General features: G+C 37.5%; 1 protein-coding gene across 1 annotated transcript in view; it reads right to left on the bottom strand.

Moving 5' to 3' along the window:
• tmtc1 (transmembrane O-mannosyltransferase targeting cadherins 1) overlaps positions 1-16,323 on the bottom strand; it is a 607,165-nt gene that overhangs the window by 371,345 nt on the left and 219,497 nt on the right. Inside the window, exon 6 of the mRNA XM_051929219.1 lies at positions 6,276-6,357. Within this exon, the coding sequence (XP_051785179.1) occupies positions 6,276-6,357 (82 nt within the window). The remainder of the gene's footprint in view (positions 1-6,275; positions 6,358-16,323) is intronic.

Below are 16,323 nucleotides of genomic sequence, written 5' to 3'. Positions count from 1 at the left end.
GTAAACCTGTGGAGCACTTGGGCAGATCTGACCACAATCTGAGCCATCTTACTCCCACCTACAAGTCTGTTATAAAAAAAAGCAACCTGTCACTGCCAGGATAATGAGGAAGTGGAGCCTAGAGGCTGAAATGGTTCTAAATGACTCCAAAGGAGACTGGGAAATGATATGTGAGTTGCATGGTGATGGAATTAAGGGCCTCAGTCACTGCATCACAGACTAGATTAACTTCTGTGTTCACACTATTGAACCCTGAATAACAGTATGCAACCTTCCAAGCAATGAGCTCTATATTAAAAGGGGGCTAAAAAGTATCCTGAATGAAAATAAGAGAGCATTCAAATCTGCTGACAATGAGACTCTAAAGAGCATATACACCTATACCTCTGACCATCAATATGGGCTGCCGAAACCTGATGGTCACGTAAGGAGACAATGGATGAGGCTACACACAGGAAAAGCCATGTGTCTAGACAGAGTTAGTCCTCAAGTTCTTAAGCTCTGTGCTGACCAACTTGGTGGTATCCTCTGCTACCTGTTCTGTCTGTCCCTAAGACTCCATAAAGTACCACTGTTATGGAAAACCTCCTGTATTGTTCCTGTGCCTCTTTACCTAATGTTTACAGACCAGTGACCCTTACATTCCACAACATGCAGACCTTTAAAGCCTATACAGCCGCTGTCCTTTTTGCTACGGCGCTGGGACAATCTCTTGGCAACAAGTCTCATGTTTACGGTCCCCGCGAGACCAAGGAGACTTGCCACGGTGCGTCTTTTAAATGTCTTTCGAGATTATCACGTATCGTAGCCTTGCATTTGCTTTCCATTCCAGGATTTCCTTTTATATATAGAGAGATTTAGTCTTTAAATCTTTAAGTCAGAAGTTTTTAATTTTTTTTATAATAATGCTGGAGTTTGTGATATTTATTTATTAAGCTTGTAAAAAGCTAATGTTCCCCCTTTTGACAAAGTACTATCTTTTTAATGTAAGTAGCCTTTTTATTGTAAGTAGCACTTCTCTCTACAATTCACTAAGTACTGAGTACTTCCTTAATAGTTCCTGTACTTGTCATGTAAGTGAAAAACAAAATTCACTTTTATAGTCATTCTATACTTCTTTTTATTGTTGCATTTGGAAATGTTATACTGGCAAACTACTCAGGGCATTTCTTACATTATGTGGCAACTGTAGCATTGGCAGGCCTTGGTTACACAACATTACTGAACTTTCACAATTTTGAGTTACTTATGAATCTTCCCCTTGAGTCTCTCAAATCCAATGTGTTAGCATTTTGAGATGTGGAGATAGATTCTACCTATTATTATTTGTTGTTATATGGGCTAAGGTCATGCACAGATCTTTTCTAACAGATACAGAAAGACATGTAAAAGGCATTGGGGGAAACTAAATCAAGTTAAAAGCTTGGCTTCTGTAACTGATGCATTTTCTGACGGTAATATGTTTGGCTTAAAATCAAGCACTGACGACAGGAAAATATGTACATTGAACATGCCAGGTAAAATTAGCAAAGAATGATTGACATTGCCAGACATTCTGAATTACTTGCTGCTGTATCTACTATATTATCAACTTATGTTACTTCCCACTGTATTTGTGAAGGCCTGCATATCATCAGATCATGTAATTCAAGCTATAGTCACATAAAAATAATGGGACAAACAAATGAACATGTAACACAAAGACCAGACTGATGTGATACAAAGTTTTCAATTGATCAACATCAAACAGATTTAGAGATAAGCCATACTTTTTTACTTCAATGATAAGAACAGCCACAAGGCTGTCTAAACTCTCCTATATATTAAGCCGAGTCTCAATAGTGCCCAATGAATCTTACCTGCTAACTTCTATTTGTTAGGTTGGGTAGACAAGACAGAATTTCAAAGCTTTTTTTGAAGATGACCTGCCACTCTACGTTGATTCCTACGCTGATCTACTATACCATATTCACTCTTAGACTCTGTCATACATTGGTGCCAACCATTGGTTTGTTGATAATATATACTGAAAACTAAATTAGAAGGGTGCACGGGTCCATAAATATACCCTATTTGCGTTACTCAGCAATCTTTGCAAAATTATACATTTAATTCAGTTCATTTCTTAGCAGAGTAAAGTTGCTGACTAATTTAAACAGAGTATACAGTATATAATACAACAAGAATACACTGATAAGAGAACATATACTGTGCATAAATAATATATTAATAAAGGTACACATATTATCAATATAATGAAACAACAATGAAAAAATGGGTAACCTATATGTACAAATGTATGCATATGAAAAGTTACACACCCAACAAAAGGTTCATCAGGCAAGTAAAGGGTGTTGCAAGTAAATGTCATGTATTGGGGGACACCTATTTTTGTTTTTGTTATTCAGATTGTAGGATTAATATCAGATTCATAGGCCTCAAGGTATACTGTACTTTGAAAACAACTGACACTATCCAGATGTCATCAGAGCACTGTCATAGCTGCAGGAAAAAATGTAAAACTATGCAAAGCACAGTACCCATTGTATTACTGAAAATCCAAGGAGGGGAGGATGGCAAATTGCTCACAATGACACTAGATCCAAGAGTCTGTGACAAAGAAGCATGCTCACCACAAAGTCACGGTGTAATCTGGTTTGACCTTTAAGACTGCTTAGTCTAAAAAAAACCTAGACTTGATGAGACTTATGTTGAAATTATATGAGAGTTCGGATCCACTTGTTCTCAAAAGACCCGGGCTTATGAAGTTAAATGTTAAACAACAGTAATTATTTTAAACTTGCAGTCTCCACATACAATAACTCTTTGTCACACAGCTTTCCACAAGCACTTGTGTTGTGATGTAAGATTTTGCATATAAGTTGATAAATATTTTGTATGTATGTCTTTATTTGTAATTTAGGCAAAGCAATGTTACATTAGTGATAAGCATTCATGTTTAACCCAGGAATGGGCCTCTTTGAATTTTACGACAGAGATGGGGGGGAATGTGCCTTAAACCAGTTTGGCGAGTGTTTCTCTGCTAAAGTCTTTCAACCCCCGCAAGGAAGCCAGGTCACCTTAACATATGGTTTTGGGGGATGGCAGGTGTTAAGATTGTCTTTGCCCCATTGGTCTGAAGCATGGCTGTTTGGAATTGACTTCTATCAGAAGCTTTTAAGTACCATGGTGTCCTATTGGCTGTAGGGGTTGGACAGATAATCTATTAATCTGCTTGTTCAACCACATTCTCTCTCTTACTAACCTCTGATGACAAGAACACCACAATGAAGAGCACAGCTTGGCAGCCATATTGAACAGGCATGTGGCCTGTTCTGAAGAAAGCTGAGCACAATGAAGCCTTAACTAGAGACATTTTAAATAACTAACAAGTCTGTGTGCCGCCTGAAACTACACATCACCATTTAATCAGGTTGTATGGCTGCCAATATTCAAATGTACTTTGCATATTGTTATTATTTATGAATATTATCAATAATACATTATTTTATGTGTAACTTAACTCCTACTTGTCTTTTTACTACACCTAATTGCCTATAGATATAGAAGGGAAGGTGGGGAAAAGTTATATACTATAATACCTTATAAACAGTGGTAAGTCTGTGAGATTCTGACAAAGGCTACATATTAATAATACAATAGGGGAAAGTAGAGCAATATATTACTCTACCAAGACAAAACAACTTGTTATAAAGTACCTGGAAATGTGGCAAATTGTCAACATAGGTCACAAGTAAAGAAACAAAATAGATTTAAAATTGGCTGAGGGTTCTGTGTAGGAATGATAAAATTTTACGTGACTATTGTCAAATGATGCACTGTATGTCAAATTCAGCAGTTAGTTCTGTAAGACTTAGCTACACAACTACTATATATCAACTAGGCAACATAGAGTCATACAGTGATCCCTCCTCGATCGTGGGGGTTGCGTTCCAGAACCCCCCGCGAAACTTGAAAATCCGCGAAGTAAAAACCATATGTTTATATGGTTATTTTTATATATTTTAAGCCCTTATAAACTCTCCCACATTCTTCTAAACATTTCCCGTACAATTATACAGCATAAACCCTTTGTTTTCTCTTAGATATTAGGTAAGATTCGTTGAAATTATGTATGTAAACACACTGTTTATATACAGTAAAACCTAAATATTATTTTAAAGATATCGAGCGTCTCCGAAATCACATGTTACAGCCATTACAATAGACAGGCCACCAGCAATAAATACGTACAATGCAAGAAAAATTGTATAAAATGAGTGTACAGTTACACTAAACATATGTACATGTACTAAGTACTGTACGTAGACAATTAATTACGGTTACTCACCAACAATGACACGACGACTTGTTCAATAACGATGAGTTTAATTTTACTGCACAACAAAGGAGAGCGTTACAGCTCTTCTAAAGGAGCCTCTTCAGGCGACTGTGTAGCACCGCTGTTGTTCTTCTTCCGGCAGTCTTCGATCCAAATCCCTAAAGCAGATTCCATCCGGACTATCGCCTTACTACGTCCACTTACAACTCGTTTCGCGCCCTGGTTAAAGGCCACTGCGGCCGTAGATCTTATATTATTTTCCTCCTTTTTAAATAAAGAATCGTGGAGTCATTGATGCCATAATGGCGTCCTACAGCAGTGTAGCTGTTCCCTTCCTTCAACATATCCAAAACTTTTACCTTTTCGGCAATCGAAGCAGCCCATAAAAAGTAGTAGCAGGTGCAGTTCGTTTTGGAGCCATAACGAAGGGCTTGACTATGCACAAAGATAAACACAAAAGAGCAGGGCTTGACTATGCACAAAGATAAACACAAAAGAGCACAAAAGTTATGAAATCACTGGGCAAACCAACTGAGGAAGCATGTACCAGAAGTAAAAAGACCCATTGTCCGCAGAAACCCGCGAAGCAGAGAAAAATCCATGTTATATATTTAGATATGCTTACATATAAAATCCGCGATAGAGTGAAGCTGCGGAAGTCGAAGCGCAATATAGCGAGGGATTACTGTATAGCAAAATCTATTTATGTAACTCTTATATACTCTTATATATTACCTATGCTTACATTTAGACATTGACAATATATAATGATTTTATCTAAAGCAATGTAAAAATCAATGAACAGAGGCCAAACGTTTCCATGTTGCTACAATGTGAGCATTAGAAGGTTAAGTGACTCTGTGTCACAAAGTTAGTCAGTGTTAGAGAAGATGCACAAGTTATAAGACACTAGTATACCACACTATCCATTGTCACAGGCAACCTGAGAAATGTTTTTCCACCTTAGCGGAAAATAATCAGGCTGCATGAACTACAAACTCATCCAGCTATTTGCTCCAAAATGTAACTATTGAATTTAACTCTTTTCCTACTTTAATATGAGCATTGTTACTTGTTTAATGTCTCAATATGTGATTGCTTGTCTTACTGGAAAAATATGAAATTATTTGTAATATACTATCCTTATTAAAAAATGTTGGAATAACATACACTATGAAAATGTGCATTAGAAAGTGTTGATGGTACACTTGTCAATCCTGTTGTCAGAAATCTTGGTGTTTTGTTTGATTCATCACTTAACTTTGAGTTACACATTAGTCTCTTTCTAAAATTTCATTCTATGATCTCCGTAACATTGCCCGCCTCCGTCCATTTCTGTCCTTGTCTGATGCTCAAACTCTGGTTCATTGTTTCATAATGTCTTGTATTGATTACTGTAATTCCCTCTTCATTGGCCTCCCTGCAAAATCTATACAGAAGCTACAGTATATTCAGAACTCTGCAGCTAGAGTCTTCACCCACACAAAGCATTTTGCTCATATATCCCCTGTTCTCTCCCAGCTTCACTGGTTACCGGTTCCATCAAGGATTCTCACCTTCAAAGCCCTACATAACCTTGCCCCCTTCTACCTCACTCAGCTACTAGCTTCTTACACTCCTTGTCATTCTCTCAGGTCCTCGAGCAGTAATCTCCTTACCGTCCCACACGCCAGACTATCCACCTTGGGAGGCAGGTCCTTCAGTGCTATAGCACCTCAACTCTGGAACTGTCTTCCTCAGTCTCTCCGAGATTGCTCCTGTTTCTGCACGTTTAAATCGCAACTGAAAACTTTCCTTTTCTACAAACTTTTGTCGTCTGTGTAATTTTTTTTTTTTTTTTTCTGTATGTAAAGCGACCTTAGGTATGTGAAAGGCGCTCAATAAATGTAACCTATTATTAAAAAAAGAAAACTGCTCTTTTAGTTATACTTACATATCCAATAACTGCAAAAGCTCTTTTGATAAATGGTCCAAACAATCTCATGGTATTTTTAATCTTGGAGGATGATAAATACCTGTGTAAAAAGAGAGAGGCACTATATTGAAATAAAATGCAATGCATAACTTTACGGAACAATGATGTACATCAAACTAAATTCCACTAAATTCTACAACTGTATTAGAGAAGTTATTTTTCTATACCAAATGGTGAGTGACCAGTTTATTGCTGTGCCCATTTTCAACACATTGTTTACATCTGTCATTATCATAAGGCAGCCAAAATATACAGATGTAACTATAAATAATATAATTGATAATCCAACACAAGATGCAGTCAATCATAGTAAAAGTTAACTTAGCATTAGTTAACCCAGCATCTTGTATCTGTAAATGTTCAAAGATGAAACCCATACACACATGGTGAGCAGGCTAACTCCACAAAGAGGACAATCTAGCTCAGATTTTATGTTGGAATGCCACAGGAATCACTGAGTAATAAATTAGACACTGCATTATTGATTTCAAGCCTTACTGTGATATTTATGTAGCTATAAGGTACGGCAGCCACAAACTCAGTTTCTATAGTCCACTTCTGGCTTAATAGCCTAATTTGATATTAGGTTCACAATAAAGCAAAGATTTTGTGGCAGCATAATTGTTTCTCATAATATAGACTTGTCAAACAAAATCAGACCACCTTAGAGATTATAGATAAAGACTTTCTTTCATTATTTGCATTTAAAGTATATCACTGCTTAATCAGCCCAGCCCATAAAAAATCTTCACTCCTATGGCAATTATGTTTAACACTTCTCCACCTCACTGGGTAGTAAGCGAACTGCAGGTCTTGATCAAGTGTTGAAAATTTGAAATGGATGACAACATCCCTAATTGAAGAATTACAACTGGGACATATAAAGATCCTGGCTTGTGGCCAGTGCTGCCAATATAGGCAACAGCCCAACCTCAATGCATGTTCTGGATAAAATGGGTTAAAATAAAGGATGAATGGATAACAATTATCAGGCTCATCCATCCATCCATCCATTTTCTGCCACGTATTTGGTCAGGGTCACAGATGCAGTGGTTTAAGTAAGGATGCCCATATGCCATCTTTCCCACTACCTCCTCTAACTCTTCTGCATGACTGGGGGGAGTGGAGGGTTTGGGATAGTGAGGCATTCCCAGGCCATCCAGGAGATATAATCTCTTTAGCACATCCTGAGTCTTGCCCAAGGTCTCCCCCTGGTTGATATGCCCAAAACACTTCTGCAAGGAGGATCGCAGGAGACGTCCTAATCAGATGCCCAAATCACCTCAACTGGCCAACTTCGATGGGGTGGAGTAGCGGCTCTACTTTCTGTTTAGATTCAGGTGTTTTTCTAATGCCAAATCGATCATATTCTAGCAAGTAAGTAAGAAAACCAAATGAAAATTAAAAAAATCTATTATTTATGCTCTGGTGTTATGCTGTTAAAAAATAGAAAAACACACTAGTTGAAGTACTTATATTGAAAAATGCATAAAATTTGAGTGGGATACTCTTTTTTTTTTTAGCATTCTGTTCATCATGTATTTGCAATGTCACTATAAATGTTATATCCATAATATTTTACTAAAACCTAAACCACATATAGTCACAATCTCTGACTTATTGTCATGAATATACAAAAACTGAACACACCATTGTAAGGCTCCCAATTTAATCACAATAAACTCCAAAGGAGGCCATTGGATTTGTCCCAAAATGAAGCTTTCAGCATTTCAGCAAATGTAATTTACAGGGCAATGGAATTCGCCTACCATCACATGATAGTCCACTATTCTAATACAACACAATAGCAGCCATTTTCTGTTATCAAGTGAGGTCACATGGACTGAATTTCTGAAATAAAGATGTAAATCAGTACTTTGTGAGAGGATGAACTGTAGCCAAACACTGTAAATCCCTGTTACTTTTGAAATGGCCTTCAGGACATATTTTACTACAAGAATGGAGAAGATACAGAAGTCCAGACAGATAAGAAAGATAACCTAATGGTGTATTACTGGGGGCTTTAAAAGGACCTAATTGCTCTCACTTTGATGATTTATTGATTGATAATTGTGAGATAATTTACTATATTTATTGACATTTAAGTCATAAATATGTGGATTTGAAGATATTAATAGTACAAGCAATAACAATGGCATTGTTTGTGAAACTGGGTCAGTACTCAAGTAGTGTGAACACAAGCATTTATCACTCTTAAAATATTTATACAGAAATAAAGGCTGCTGGAAGCATACACACAGCTTCTTCATGTGATTGCTGTCAAAGCTGGGGCAAAACAGGGGACATGGTATGTTACAATCATATATCAAAATGTCCTTTTTTATTGGATAACTAGTGGCCTAGATGTACCATCCTGCCAAATTTCAGCTTTTTAACTAGTCGTGAAAGATGAGTTATCGAGTGAGTGAGTCAGCCAATCAACTTTGCATTTTATTTTATATATATACTAGGGGGCTCCGCCCCCTGCTCGCTTCGCTCGCCAACCCCTGGTGTTGGAAATGACAAAGAGCGTGATGTATGAATGAGATATAGAATAGTGTGACGGTGTAGATGATGCAAATAGAAAGCAAACAATAAAGTGTGTGGCACAGTGTAAAGGTTTATTGGAAAATTTCTTTGTACACGCCGTTTAAGTGTAAAAGGTAATTCCAGCTCAGAACTTGTAAGGTCAATGAAGATGGTTATTGTTGTGATCAGAGTCAAGTTTGTCAGAGCTTAGAAAGAGTTGTGTCTCTCCAGGAAGTAATGGAATGACTTAGGTATTTATGTTTTGCACATTAATATTTTTTGGACATAATATAGTGCGTTGTGTTAAAAGGGGCATTTGGTCTAATGAGATTGCTGTTCCAAATCTGTCTGTAACTAAGTCGTCGCAGATAAAGGCTTGAGGAATTGTAATAATATGTGGGTGAAGTCCATCTGTATTGGTGAGTGTACCATCTCTCAGTTGTAATAAGCAATTGTTATGATCTGGTTCTGGACATCGTATCTTTTTTACTAACTGTATCTTTTGAAAGCAATGCCAATTGTCTGCGTATTTTAAGGTGCACTGAACAATAGCTGAGTGCATGGCATCTGGAAGAATAGCTAATCACTGTTTAAAATCTCCTCCTAATAAAAGTACCTTTCCTCCAAATCGAATATTATTATTCATAAACGTTTGTAGAAGTTTATGAATGGTGTTGAGTAAGTGACTTCATGCCATTGTACATTCATCAATAAACAACATTTTTTGAAGACGGATGTCACGTGCAGTGCCACCGTTAATGTTCATAGTGGATACCGATTTGTAGGATCTAATGCAGTTGATAAAGATTTCACTTTCAGGTACATCGTCAGTTAGAATCTTCTGTAGATATTCAGTATATGAATGTAAAGAAGGCAGTCTAATTTGACCCTTTTGACAACAACGTGTAAATGTATTACTTGTATTGCCAGTTGTTTCTTCAGGGAAGTGAACTGAATGACAATGATTGCAAATGACATTCATTAATCCGAATGAATTTTCCCGGTGTATGTTTTGCTTGTGCCGTTTGAGAGGCGCGTTGTTGCATGTGTAGTATTTGGGACGTGTTGTTTTTGAGCTGTAATCGATTTGCCTGTGCTGTGTGAGACGCCCGTTGTAGCCTTCCTTGCCATTAACGTATGTCTGAGACGGGAGGTGTTTCGTTTTGAATCCGTGCCTGTTGCGATGCAGCACTTTGATTGATAGTTTGCGTCATGTGGATCCAGGATGTAGATTTGTGTATATTTGCATTGTTGATTTGTTTCAGGGTGCACTGTTCCAATGCGATGCAGTATTTGTGCACATATGGGAAAGCAGTATGGGCCATTGCCTTTTGGTGGCCTGATATTTACTCCGGTAGATGCAAAACCAAATGAACTATTGTAGGATGTAACGCAGTTCATAAAGTTTTTACTTTTAGGTACATCGTTAGTTAGAAGCTTTAGTTGAGCTTTGCGTTTTTGGAGTCGAGACATTTTTTCTTTTAGAAATATGGATAAGTAATAAGGAGTATTGCACTCACTGTTAATATGGAGCCTTTTCTGCGGTTGAACGGTTAATAGTGCCTTATTGTAATGAGATCCACCTATGCTGCATAGCCGTCTATTTTGTTGTTTCTTTCGTGTTCGTGTGTTTGTTCCTGTTATCCTTTCCTTTTCGTTTTGAACCCGTGACCGTGTATTCATGACTTGTTTCTTTCTCAGCATCCGAAATATGGATAAGTAATAAGGAGGATCGCAGTCACTGTTAATATGTTTCCTTTTCTGCAGTTGAACGGTTAATAGTGCTTTATTGTAAGGAGATCCACCTATGCTGACACCTATGCTGTCTAGTGTGAAGGTGTTGATGTTCACTTTAGAATATGTGGCTTTGGGTGTCACTTCTTATGGATGTGTGGGGGGGGGGGGGTGTGAGGATTGTTGTCGCGCGAGCGTCTTCTTTCTTTTTGTGTTCCTGTGTCTTGTTGAATCCCCCTCTTTGTGTGTGTCCCGTCCCTCGCTTGTACGGTCTGTGGGGTGGTTTTGTGTTCTTTTTTTTGTGTTCCATGGGCTTGTTGAATCCCCCTCATGGTGTGTGTCCCGTCCGGTGCCTGTAGGTGCCTTGCTGTTGTGCGCGAGCCTCTTTTTTTTTTTTTTTTTTTTTTTTGGGTCTAGTTTCGTGTGCAATGTGTTTCGTGCTTTTCCTGCGTTTGACTTTGCGCCTCATTTCTCCTTTTTGTATGTGCTCACTCCTTTTTTCTGTGGTCTCGTCCGCCACTCGCGGCCCCTCATCCGCCTTTGTCGCCCTCTTTTGTCCGCCTTTCTCCGACTCTCGCGGACTCTTTTTGCGCCTGCGCCTCTCGCGGACCCTCATCCGCCTCTCTCGCCCTCTTTTGTCCGCCTTTCTCGGCTCCTCAGCCGACTCTCGCAGACTCTTTTTGCGCCTGCGCAGTACGTCTTTTTGCAGCTACGGCCCATGGCCGGATGTGCCTGCGTCCATCATCCGGTTTAGCATTCTCGGTTAGTAATATGGATATATATATATATATATATATATATATATATATATATATATATATATATATATATATATATATATATATAAAAATACAGTATATATACACAGTATATTAAATGATATACATTATATTATATATATATATATATATATATATTACCCTTCCAATACCAAATTATAAAATATTGTGCTGTTGGCGGAAACATGTAGCTACATGCCTTCATAATCTGGCATTTAACATGAGTTCAGCATAACTAAAATTAATAAATGCAGAGCAGCACTTCTCTAGAAATTTAATTCCACAGCTTTAATTACTCCCTAGACAACTAATCATGCCAGTATCTGTAAGCCTAGAAAAACTTGGTAAGTGTAGCAAATTTGTGGTCCATGTACTGAAGCAGACCATTTATGCATGCGTTTATAGCGTGTTGTGTCTTAATTAAAAACAAATGCCTTTCAGTAAGAGGATAAAGGAAAATAGGTGAACACAAGGTATTTCTATCACCAGCATGATACTCAGGTCTTGGCTGATTTATCCATTTGATTTTCATATACTACATGTGATTTCTAGAGATAAAATGATTATGTCAAGAATTATTGTATACTTTAGAGGAAACTCATCCACATGGTTTATGTAAATTGGTTATGCGCCACTCAAGACAAGCAACTTAAATACTTCCCAAATATTTAGACCATGGCTCCTTACAAACCCCACATTCTGCCTGAACCCTGAATTAACACAGTGGTCTCAGCTGTTTATTCATAGTACAGTATTCCAAGTGTTCAATTACCTTTGTTGGTTTTGCTCATTTGAACTCTCTTTATGATTATTTATGAAGTAAATAATTTAGGGACACATTTTTATCTCTGATATAATTTAGGGGTTACACATTAATTTGCACTCATAATACTATATACCATTGACAAATTAGTAATGAATCTGCTCTTACAGCAAGGTCCTACTTTGCAGTCAAGGAGAAAGACTTGCACAATTAGGCTTAGTTGCAGGATGCACTGGAGGAGAAACTTTACAACTTTCTAATATTTATTAGAAAAAGTTACAACAGTATCAATACAACGTTCGTCAAATGGAATAATTTTTATAAAATGCAGAATATAATGAGAAAGGAGAATCATGACCTTAATTGACTGTTTGACACAGGAGTTTGGAAAGTGTCCAAAATGTAATTCAGTGCTATTCAGCTGGTTTGAGCTAAGCACCATGATGAGAGAATGATTGTATTATGCCTAAATAGCTTTTGTTCATTTACTTCTTGCATTTGAATACACATTTTTTTAACAATTCCTCAAATGCTGCTTTGCAAAGTAAAGAATGTAAAAAAAAGCAAGTGTTTTCTCAATATTAGAATACAATTTGTTTTCTATATATACTGCATGTACTATAAATCAGTTTCTGTCAAATAATTGCTATATGTACCTAAATTCTACACACTACAACATCACACCTTATGAAGGGGCCAGGAAACTGGACCCTCATAACATACATACATAACATAGTCCCCCATTGTGGCTATGGGGTTGGACTGTTGCTCAGTAATTCAAGTGACTTGCATCTATTTAATAATCCTCGTTCCATCTGTGTTCAGATGTTTGTGGATTGTATGTCATTTTAGTATGGTGGTATCTGTTAAATTATTACCCTAAGTTCTTGTCTATAAGCCGGACTCATGTATTAGCCGGAGACCAAAAATCATACGAATTTTTAAAATAAAATCGTATCATAGATAAGCCGGACTCATGGATAAGCCGAACGTACTATAACCTATAACTAATAGAAGGGAGGGAGGTCAGTGGTCTCACTCGCGCCCATTTAATTTCTTTAAGGGGGGAGAGAGTGTGAGATATTGCCGTCTCTCTCACTCCCCGCATGGCGCGGTTGGAGCGGCCGGAGCACGTTCTTTCTGCTCTGGGCGTCGCCGAGTCAACACGAGCGCGTAGCGGTCATTTAAATTGTGATTTTATATGTAAGCATATTTAAATATATATCGCGGATTTCTGCGGACAATGGGTCTTTTTAATTTCTGGTACATGCTTCCTCAGTTGGTTTGCCCAGTTGATTTCATACAAGGGACGCTATTGGCAGATGGCTGAGAAGCTACCCGGCTTACTGTTCTCTCTCTCTTGCGCTGACTATCTGTGATCCTGACGTATGGGGATTGAGCAGGGGGGCTGTTTGCACACCTAGACGATACGGACGCTCGTCTAAAAATGCTGAAAGATTATCTTCACGTTGCTATCTTTTGTAAAGCTGATTCCTGAAAAGACATGCTGCACAGTGCTTCGCATACTTAAAAGCTCGAAGGGCACGTATTGATTTTGACTGAAAAACAAACTCTCCCTCTCTCTCTCTTTGTCTGCTCCTGACGGAGGGGGTGTGAGCTGCCGCCTTCAACAGCTTTGTGCCGCGGTGCTTCGCATACTTAAAAGCCAAACAGACATATTGATTTGTTTGCTTCACTCCTTTGAAGAGGAAGATATGTTTGCATTCTTTTAATTGTGAGACGGAACTGTCATCTCTGTCTTGTCATGGAGCACAGTTTAAACTTTTGAAAAAGAGACAAATGTTTGTTTGCAGTGTTTGAATAACGTTCCTGTCTCTCTACAACCTCCTGTGTTTCTGCGCAAATCTGTGACCCAAGCATGACAATATAAAAATAACCATATAAACATATGGTTTCTACTTCGCAGATATTCTTATTTCGCGGGTGGCTCTGGAACGCAACCCCCGCGATGGATGTATAAGCCGGACTTATGTATAAGCCGATATTCTATTTTTTCATTTTCACAACTTTTTTCCTTAGATAAGCCGCGGCTTATTGACAAGAACTTAGGGTACATGCAAAAGAGAGACAAGCAAAGAGAACTAACAATTAATTAAATGCCCCACTGCCCCTACCTAACCATTCTCTTAATTTTAAATAATGTTTGGTTTGGTGTGTTCACTTATCTTTGTCAAAAAAAAAAAACATAATCCGTTTATTTAATCCGAGCTGTGACTTCAGAACATGCGTACCAGTGACCTTGTGCCCTACCTTACCTCATGCCCTAAGCCTGAATTAATGAATTCTTTATTCACAGGGGCAGTATTGGTTAGGATAGCTCTATTTGATCCTGGGGCCATGAGGTCACAACTCCCTTTGGCTCATGCTACTTGCTTTGTACTTTTTAGTCCCATTTTTATTTGTATTGCCAGGTACCAAGAACAGGGACTGGGATGATTGCCGTCAATTATAATCAGTATTCCCTTTGCTGAGCTCCCCTGGAGCCACCGTTACAGAAATGATGTCTCGTGCCAAGCATTTAATACACACACTTTCCTTAAACATCGGAGGCATTGACTCTGCACAGTCAAAATGCTGGCCCTTAACTTCAACTTTGCATCCATTAATGTGTAACTAATGTGTATATTTCTCTCCAATAAAAGCCTCTATACCAAGCACATTTATGCCTTTTTCACTTGTATATCTGGCAGAGCTTTTGCTATTTAGACAATCAACAATAAAAAGATACAACTTTTAATTATATGTATTAAGTAGCTGTTATATGGAAAAGGAACTAATGAACTGTCCTTCACTTACAGAATACTGAGGTTTTCATATGTTAGGAAGTTGAATCATCGATATAGCCATCCATCCATTTTTCATACCCACACTTATTTATCTATTTTTCATATCCAGTGATACTGGGTAGCCTTGGTCTTTACTGAGAAAGTAAGTATCTTCGCTGTTTCCTTTCTTAGCATCAATGAACTACACATTACTGTGCCTCATTGACTTGTACTAGGAATCCAATTATTTCCTCTTATCGTATGTGAACAGAAACCTACACAGCTTCCATAAAATACATAAAATTGGTGGGACTGCTGCATTTTACAGCTTAATCAATGAAGTCAAATGCATTACTCAGAAATATTAATACAAATAATGTCCTTCATCTAAATACCACTGAGAAACCAATGAGTTTAATCTACAGATAAAATTTCAGGGCAGCTTTTTTGTAACACTGCCAAGACAATTATCTGCACACTTAAATCCTGAAATGTCCATCAGAGGATATTGGACAAGCATTCAAGACAATCAATATATGTTGTAATAATTAGGTGGCATTTCACTGGTAAATTTTGATTTCATACTATACCTCTTCAGCATGAAAGTACCTTAGCTTGCTTGCACTATTGACAACTGATATAAAAGCGAATACATTTACCAAGGCAAAGTAATTCCAATGAAGAACAGCCACTGACAGTAAAGCTATCACAAATACTTTTTCACAAAAGTGTCGTAACCATGCGTAAGCCAGCTGTGAAATATCAAAATAGTTTGTGTGGATTTAAGTAACGGTTTAACTTAAGAAGTAAATATTAACATTTGAAATTTGACACATTTTACAGTACTAAAGAAATCATTTTATGACCTTATAAATTTAAAAACAAAAACTTTTTACCATTTACAGCCTCTTCAATTAAAGTCACCCTGAAACCAGTTTTCTGTATCACTTCATCACTTATTCCCCAATTTCTATAGAGCATGTCCAATTACAAGCAAAGGAGAGATAGTAGTGGTAACCTTAAAAATGGGTTATGTGCTATTTTTGTAATTGTAACTCACCAAAACAGAGATGTACTGATCAACCAGATTAAAAAAAACATATATAGTATATTTATTATCTTTCTATTCACAAGAATTTACATAAAGTCAAGTTTAAAGAAGGCACACTTCTTATTTTTCATACTCTGTTACAGTTAATTGACCTGGTTGCCCCTAATACTACAACGTAAGTAAGGATTAAAAAACCTTCATCAAAGCACGACTCAGATCAATATAATAAAAATCATCTACTGCTTTGATCTTCAGGGTCTGGCTCCAGCATTGCAGTTACTAAGGGATATTTATAAAAACATTTAAACTTTTTGACAATCTGAAGATCAAAACCATTTAAGAAATTATAAAACTGTTAGCACCT

The sequence above is a fragment of the Erpetoichthys calabaricus genome, chromosome 1 (assembly GCF_900747795.2).
Source record: "Erpetoichthys calabaricus chromosome 1, fErpCal1.3, whole genome shotgun sequence".
Lineage (NCBI taxonomy): Eukaryota > Metazoa > Chordata > Cladistia > Polypteriformes > Polypteridae > Erpetoichthys > Erpetoichthys calabaricus.
The sequence above is the reverse complement of the archived record's forward strand: the minus strand, read 5'-3'. Positions and strand labels throughout refer to the sequence as shown.